General features: G+C 43.4%; 1 protein-coding gene across 2 annotated transcripts; it reads right to left on the bottom strand.

Annotated features, from left to right (window-relative positions):
* Nucleotides 1–1,310: 1,310 nt before the first annotated feature.
* LOC119303493 (casein kinase 1-like protein HD16) lies at nt 1,311–8,062 on the bottom strand. Of its 2 annotated transcripts, none has more exons than XM_037580630.1 (17): nt 7,919–8,062; nt 6,768–7,229; nt 5,820–5,945; nt 5,665–5,738; nt 5,515–5,584; nt 5,373–5,428; nt 5,223–5,294; nt 5,020–5,114; nt 4,775–4,841; nt 4,562–4,691; nt 4,258–4,473; nt 4,051–4,181; nt 3,353–3,527; nt 3,178–3,268; nt 2,460–2,617; nt 1,811–1,999; nt 1,311–1,732 (listed from the first exon to the last, which is right to left on the bottom strand). In XM_037580630.1, exons 2-17 carry the CDS (start codon nt 7,182–7,184, stop codon nt 1,673–1,675), a joined length of 2,127 nt encoding a protein of 708 aa, XP_037436527.1. In that variant the 5' UTR covers nt 7,185–7,229; nt 7,919–8,062; the 3' UTR covers nt 1,311–1,672. The 2 variants fall into 2 exon arrangements, with proteins under 2 accessions (XP_037436527.1, XP_037436526.1); XM_037580629.1 differs by having other exon boundaries at nt 6,768–7,237; nt 7,919–8,057.
* Between the last annotated feature and the right edge of the window lie 44 nt (nt 8,063–8,106).

The raw sequence follows: 8,106 nt of genomic DNA, 5'->3' as shown, positions 1-8,106 counted from the left end.
CTAGCGCTTTCTATTCGGTTATTAATTTCCAGAGTGTGCAACCAGTTTACATTCCTGCGGTTTGGAAGCTGTCTAGTTTACATTCCTGCAGTTTGGAAGCTGTCTGTCCCTCTCATATTTTTCTCTGGCTGCTAGGACATAATAAATTAATGACTAAAAACAATTGCTCAGAAGACATATAGACAAAGGTAGAGAATGTCTCTTTTGTGCCTGTGATGAAAACATCACCCATTTATTCTTTGATTGTGTGGTTTCCTCTGCTATCTGGGAGGTTGTGCAAAGTTAATTCAAAAAGGCAGTGGGCGCCAATTATGAGTCAGTAGCTAGACTGTGGGTTTCTAACAAGAACTTCTCAAAAAGGGTAAGATTGGATATTTTGGCCGTGATTCTGATTCTGGAGCTGTACCATAACGGCAACATCTCCATTCTACTAGTTGAAATGACGTACAGGTCAAAATGTCCTAAGGATAGCACGGCGAACCCAACATAGGCTCTGTAAGACTGTAACAGACCACACACTAATCCCATTTCAGGCGCATGGGCATGGCACTATATAAAACCCAACTTAGGGCCTCTTTGATTCTTAGGATTTTGACAACGTAGGAATTGAAAAAGTATAGAATTGGAGTGGCATGCCCACTTAAATCCTATAGGATTAGCAATGAGGGTCTCTTTAATTCTTAGGATTTTGACAACGTAGGAATTGGAAAAGTATAGGATTGGAGTGGCATGCCCACTTGAATCCTATAGGATTAGCAATGAATGTTTAACTGCACAGGAAAAATAAAGGAATTGTAAAAAGAGGTTGGAGTGGATGTTAGATTTCCTATGAAATGTAGTACAAAAAATTTCATAGAAAAAATTCTTATGGGATTCAATCCTATGAATCAAAGGAGCAACATAGAAAAAAATCCTAAGGATTTCAATCCTTCAGAAATCCTATAAAATTCCTTTGAATCAAAGGAGCCCCGAGTGTTTGACTGCACAGGAAAAACAAAGGAATTGTAAAAAGAGGTTGGAGTGGATGTTAGATTTCCTATGAAATGTAGTACAAAAGATTCCATAGGAAAAATTATTATGGGATTCAATCCTATGAATCAAAGGAGCAACATAGAAAAAAATCCTAAGGATTTCAATCCTTCAGAAATCCTATAAAATTCCTTTGAATCAAAGGAGCCCTTAGGTTACGTCCAGGTATGCTGTGTACCAAAACCTTTTGGAGTCGGTTACCAAAGGTTGCATCATGGATTGACAGCAACTGAATCATGATCCAGGTGTGCTGTGCTGTGTGCCAAACCTTTTGGAGTCAGTTAGCAAAAGTTGCATCATGGGATTGACAGCAGCCTCTGCAGCTTCCTCACATAGGATATTGCTACAGGTGAGCTGCGAAAATGAGCAACAGCAAATCTGCCAATAATATGACCTTAGCTTATCAACAGGTTCATATCCATCCGATGAGGACTGATACAACAACACCAAGGATCTTCGCAAGATTCTTTACAATTAGAATAGCGTGCCGCCAACCAAAAGAGGCCGGGCCAGTGCCAGCGCCCAGCCAATTGCGCTCGAAACCTAGATAATAAGGTTGACGCGGAGTTTGTTCCGTCTCGAACTCTCTTCTGGCTCCAGTGGTAAAACTCGGGTGATTTCGCCGTCGAGCTCAAGTACGCCGTCAACACGCGGTTCGCCCGTAGCAGATTGAGGCGATGTACAGGTTCTTCGCCCACTTTTCCTGAAATTTTTCGGTTCCGAGGGTTGGGTTAGGTAAAGGCACTAATCAACACATGGTGGACAAAAATGCACGAGGTACCTTCACGTGGTTACTGGGGAAGGCAGAAGTTCGAAGGGTTTCCTGGGTCTCGTCCAGTGGCTTCCTCTTTGGTATGCTCAAGATAAAAGCAGCTTGGTCAGGTGTGCCTGCGGATGAAGTTATTCTGTAACCACTCTCCCATCGCCGATGGAGTCCTTCACTTGGATACAGAAAATCCAACTCTACAACCTGCAGGTTGCAACACAGATTCAGTTTCATCACTGGTCGGTCATGTGGCAACACCACACTGGCCACACCTTATGACCTATATGTAAGAAAATTCAGACTTGGCACAACTCTACATAATTACTCATCAAAACGGTACAGAACCCAGTTCTCCAAGGTTAACTGAAGCCAACCTTGAAGAGCAGCATATGCTTTTACAGTTACATATTTTACATGCAATGCTCAAATTGCTGGTTGTCAGATGTGAACCATCTAAATTTTCAAAAGAGTTTAGCTTGCAGAGATCTACAGAACTGAAAAGCAGACATATGTTAAGTATTGTTTTTCCTCTTTTTTATAACACATGCAGTCGTCAAATGTATGTTTAAACACATGAGAAATTATATACGTGAGGGACCACCAAATTCATGAAAATTATATTTTCAAATAATTTATCACAAAGAAGTGCAGCATGTGTTTTGACCTGGTCAGAGTAGCCCGCATTCCTCGACATGACAACTCCCCAACGGTTCCCAGCAGTACCCATGGATGTTACATGAAAACCTTCTTTCCACTTTTTATTAATCCACTTATAAGGAAAAGATTCACTGACTTTGTATGACTGCTGTGTGTATGGAGTTCCTGTAATGATATCGAAGATCAGATTACATGTATAAATCACGGAAAAGGGAACAGCGGGCTATACAAAACATCAAGGATCTAGACAGTAGACAGATGCTGATAATTTGTTTAACTTCATATGTAAATATTAAAAACAGAAAACTAGTAAAAATGTTTGCTCAGCGCTAGTTTATCAGAACAGTGACCAAGGACAGACTGATGTATCCTGTACCAACAATGCTGTGGCAACCTCCACACACCAATTCTGATGACCTCTATCATAACCTTGGTGGCTTGGAGGTTCTGCTAAATGTTAGTTTCCAGATAACTGCTCATTTTTAAAAGGGAACGACTGCACATACGATAAAATCAGGTATAAATTTGGTACAGATGATCTAATATAGTAATTTTCCTCACTCTGATCACAAGTTATGTGCTCAAACATTTATGTGATACATCAGTAAAAGCATACTAGTTCGTGTTATACGTATAGCAGTTCTCTCTCAAACGTGCGATCTTCACCAAAGGGAGCAGTTTCAACAAATGAGCAGCTGTCAAGAAAGAACAGGTAATTTACAAACCTTTGGACATCACAACCAATGAGCTTCCATTGGTTGCTCCAGCTATTGCTGTTATATAGAAGTTCTTTTCCCATTGCTCCATAATCCAATCCTATATAAAAAGTCATAAACAATATAGCATCAAGATTCTGGATTATCAAAATTCCAACTAGCGAGGACAGAGACCGTGGCGCACCTTGTGCAGGAAAATTTGTGAAAGCTCATACACTTGAGAACCAAACCCGGTCCCAGCGTCCATTATGAGAGCCCAAAAATTTGCTGAAGAAGCTACACAACTAATGTACAAGCCATCTTCATTGCCTTTTTCAATATGCTGGTGCAACCTTGAATCGGCTACATTGTAGTGGTATCTGTAAAAAGGACAAATAACCAATACATCAATTTACGAAGGATGATAAATAATTGACCAATAAATATCTCAGGCTCAAGAAAGCAAGAGTAACCAAACAGGAGCTTCACAAGCTTAAATCATAATAAACACAAACCAAGCCCCTTCCATCACTAGAGCTACCATGAATGGTTCAGTTACAAAAATCAATAATAGTGTAATTCGAATCACAGCTTTTACAAGGTAAATGACACTTCAAAGTGTGAGTTCACACTAAGAACGATCGCATGTTCAACATGAATCACCACAGCACAGTTGACTGCTGACTATGTGTCAGGAAGAGAGAGGGGAGGGTGTACTAGGCTAAGTTTGGCCAATAATGTGTGCAAGAGACAACTTATGTCAGTTTAAATGGTACCTGAATCACTAGAACAGGCCAATTTTTCAAGGGCAAGGAAATGAGAATTCATAGAAGAAATAATGTCTGGGCAAGCAGACATAAGAATGAAGAACTCTGCACTAAATTCATATTTTAAGACAATTACCGCTGCTTCATAGGCTGCCTAGCATTATAAACCGAAATCCATTGAGTTGCTGGGCTCCCCAACCGAACTTTCTTCTTAGGCTGTTCCTCTTCTTCAAGATTTACAACCATTCTTCCACGTTTCTGCCCAACCTACAATACATAAAACAGATGCATGATCAATTTTAATACAAAAAAAACGACGGAGCATAGGTACAGCAGAACAAACCTTTAGAGCACCATCAATTCTGATGGGTCTTGAAGCAGGCACTTCAATCAGACTATCAAAGAGAGAAATAAGTTTTGCATAATTTGGCTCTTCATCAAATTTCATATTAGTGACCATCTCAAGAAAATGTTTGAATGGAGGTGGACAGAAGCAACTCAGAACATCCGCAGAGGTAGCCATCTTCTTCTTACAAACAAGAAAGATCTTGTTGTCTCCCTGCATTAATAAGCAATTAACATTAAAATGGGTTCAAGAGCAAACAGTAAATTATTAGTCAAACTCTTATGAGCGCATCTAAGGCTACCTGAAAGCCTTGCCAAGGTAATCTTCCTCTTATTAAAAAAATAAGGGTGTACGCTAGTGACTCCAAATCATCCCTTCTACTGCCTGTACGGCCTAAATGAGCATGGACACTAGCATATCTAATTGTTCCCCTGGAAATCATAAAAGGAAATAGGTTAGTTAATAGGTGAATAATTTTTAGTTTTGTACATAAAGAATATAGTATAGAACCAACCTAAAGATGTCTGGCCTCTGGTCATATTCAACATGCTGACTGGATGATGCTTTTTTCCACTTGGATGCTGCATAATTTAGATATTAACAGAACCACATGAAAAAGGTTATAGTGGCGCATAAAATGTGTCAAACCATCAACATCCTATTATGTAGCGATTCTTATGACTGAAGGCCACAGCTCACTGAAAATATGAAACTGGACATCTACATATAAAGATGAAACTGTCTTAAACAAGAACATACCTAAACCAAGATCAATTAGGAAAAGCTTCTTCTCATCAGGTGATCCAGGTTGACCAAGCAAAAAGTTTTCTGGCTTTACATCTCCATGGACAAAGCTGACAATAATAGGAAGCAGAAGAAGTGTTAATACCAACAAAGGATAGGAAAATGATGTCCATGGACTCCAGGATCATTGACAGAGACACATGGCTGTAGAAAATTACCCTTTGGAATGAAGCTTCTCAAGGATTGATATGGACTCAACGGCAATGCAAGCAACCATATGAGAAGACATCCTGTTTGGGATATTGGTGCTTTCAGCAAGGAGTAAGAAAAACATGCTGACAGGGTGAAAAGATTAGTAAGATACTCACGCCTGTCCCATTGAATTCCAAACATCCCAGAGGCTAGGACCCAGCATATCCATTACCTGAAATTTTGAAATGCAGGTTGAATTGACTATGAAGGATCATATTAAGAGGCAGTCTGGAGTTGCATAACTATAGTTGAACTCACAAGAATGTAGTAGTCTCCCTGGCGACCCTTGTAGTGGACTGATGGTATGCCATAACAACCATTGAGAGACCTGTCACAGAAAGTTTAGCATGCCATGCTCCACAGAAAATAACATAAATGTAAAAAGGGTGGATTATGTATAGTTCTTACTGATAAACCTGCCACTCAAACGGGGGGCCATAACTACATCCTTTGCTTCTTCGATGTTCAAGTTTGAGTGCAACCTAAAGCATATTAATCCATATAAGATTCAACTAGATCAAGGAGGACTCTAGTGTCCAACTGAGGCAGGTGAGAAAAGAAACCTCGTATGCATCTGGGCCCGTACGAGAAGCCCCACCAGTTATTCTTCTGCCAACATAGACCTGGCCAAATCCACCTTTACCCAACTTCCTATCAGTTATATATTCTGGAGAACCACCAACTTGAACCTGCAATAGTTAGATGTAACATTCAGATTTTTAGGAGCTTATATCATGTAAACAGAACTCTACTATACAAAACTGTATTGGTGGATCAGTAATAATATGACCACGAGAGCAAACTAAGCAGCACTAGAGAAAATGAGAAGCCTATTTTGGTCATTACATTATGGGAAAAGGAAACCCCCATATATATGTACTATTCACAGCAAATTCATCAAATTAGGGAACTAAGGAAATGTGTGTCACTCTGCTATAATTAGCAATGACCGGTGGAAGACAAACATGCGGTGCTTTTCCCAGAGAGAGGGAGAAAGGAAGAGTATGAAAATTGATTTGGGTTTGCAGCCAAAACAACAATATTTCTGTATTTATGTTGATGTGAAATTAGTTTCTTCTTTTTAACTCCAACTGGCTTCTATTTCAATATCTTATTAGATGTTTGCTTTCTGCTACAAAACAAAACTACCATAATACAGCCACTCAGTCTTGACTACTCTCATGGAAGTATAAACACGATCTCTGATGCACATGCTTAGCTTTTCGCCGCATTCATTCTTTAGATGAACAACAATCAATTATTACTTATTACATCATGAGAAATTTTCTAGAAGGACACACTACTTGCCAAAGGAGAGATAGATAGGTATGCATGATACAACAAAAGAACAATGCATTTCCACATGATGGTACAAATATTACCAAACAAAGTTAACATCATTAGCAAGTAACATAACAAACATAGAGGAATGGGAAGAAATACTTGCACAATCAGTGTAGAAATAGGATAGCCGACGTAAACAAGTGCACGGGAAAAACAGGAAGTCATACCCTCTCAGGCACTGGCGTCGTCGTGGCTTCATCTTCCGCCGCTGCAAGTCTATCACCACTTGCACCTTCCATTTTGAAGTTGGCGGCCCTGTCAGCTACCTTGTTCAAACCAAGGTCCTGCTGGGCGGTGGCTGCAACTGCCTCTCCAACGATAGCTTCAGGGATGTCCTCGAAAGGCTGGTCAGTCAGATCAATAGCCTCGACCCTCTTTCCTCTAGCCTTTGGAGCTGGCCTTCCTCTTCCCGCGGCAGCTGCTTTCTTGTTGCCTCTGCCAGCCGCACCACCACCACCACGCCTCCCACCCCTCCCCCGGGGAGCTGGCAACACGGGAGCGGCTACCTGATCTGCAGCCTGGACGTCTTCAAGCCTGCTGGACCTCAGACAAGCTCTCCGAACACCACTTCGCAGCTCTGGCATTATCCGTCCATGCAACCCGGCCTGCCGTTACACCCCTCGGCGCTCCTGGCAATCTCCCCATGCACAAGAAACCAAACACAAAACAATGAATACAGGTAAAAGGAAACGGTGACAGGCAACCATACATATACACACGTAAAAATCTCAGCTCACAACTCGCTCCTTCACCATGCCTATGCAAACCAAACATGAGCAGCCGAGACAGACAGACAGATAGACAAACATCTGGGGAGGAATCAACGCAGGGGCTTGAGGCACTCCTAAAGACATGACTTGCGTTCCTAGCACCGCAGCCCTCTAGCCGGAATCGAATGCCACCACAGCCGCAAAAGGGAGCCGGGCGGGCATCTCCATCGCCCGATGCCTCCTCCCCCACAAGGGGATCTCCACCCACGGCGGAGAAAAATCCCGCCTTTGCAGCGGGGCTCCGGCCAATCGGGCGCCAAATCGGGCCCAGACGAGCCGCGGGCCGCCAATCCCACGCGGACCACGCATCGCTCCTAAATCCAACAAACAGCACGCGCCGTACGCGCCGTCCTAACCACGAGCCTAACACACAAAAGCCGCGCGCGAATCGGCCGCCGGAGGACGCATCGGGCCGGAGGGACCGCATCGGATCGCGGCCGGGAGCCCGCCGCGCGGCCCGATCGCGAGGAACGGCGCCGGCCGCCGCCGCCGGATTGGGAAAACCGGATAACCGTGCGAAATGGGGGAGGGGACGGCGGGAGGCTTACATCGGGGACGCCGGCGACGGACGGACGGAGGGGCGGTCGGCGGATGCGTCGGATGCGGATGCGCCGGCGGCGGCGCCTCGGGGGCCGTGCGGAGGGGAGGGAGGATGGGGCGCGCGACCGGGGGCCAGGAATTGTGGGGGGAGCGCTCCCGTCTCGGGCCTTTGTCCTGGAGGGTGCAGGTTGGGGGT

Source organism: Triticum dicoccoides, chromosome 5A (genome assembly GCF_002162155.2).
Source record: "Triticum dicoccoides isolate Atlit2015 ecotype Zavitan chromosome 5A, WEW_v2.0, whole genome shotgun sequence".
NCBI classification, from domain to species: Eukaryota; Viridiplantae; Streptophyta; class Magnoliopsida; order Poales; family Poaceae; genus Triticum; species Triticum dicoccoides.
Note: the sequence above shows the minus strand (reverse complement) of the source record. Positions and strands in the feature narration are given on the sequence as shown.

Bases quoted from the DNA above. Each gene is read 5' to 3' on its own strand.
- LOC119303493 (XM_037580630.1), bottom strand. From the start codon at position 7,184: ATGCCAGAGCTGCGAAGTGGTGTTCGGAGAGCTTGTCTGAGGTCCAGC. The intron at 5,295-5,372 runs GTGAGTATCTTA...TATCCCAAACAG, and splicing joins TGGAATTCAATGGGACAGGC to GATGTCTTCTCATATGGTTG. The intron at 2,618-3,177 runs GTTTGTAAATTA...ATATCATTACAG, and splicing joins ATTGGTTGTGATGTCCAAAG to GAACTCCATACACACAGCAG.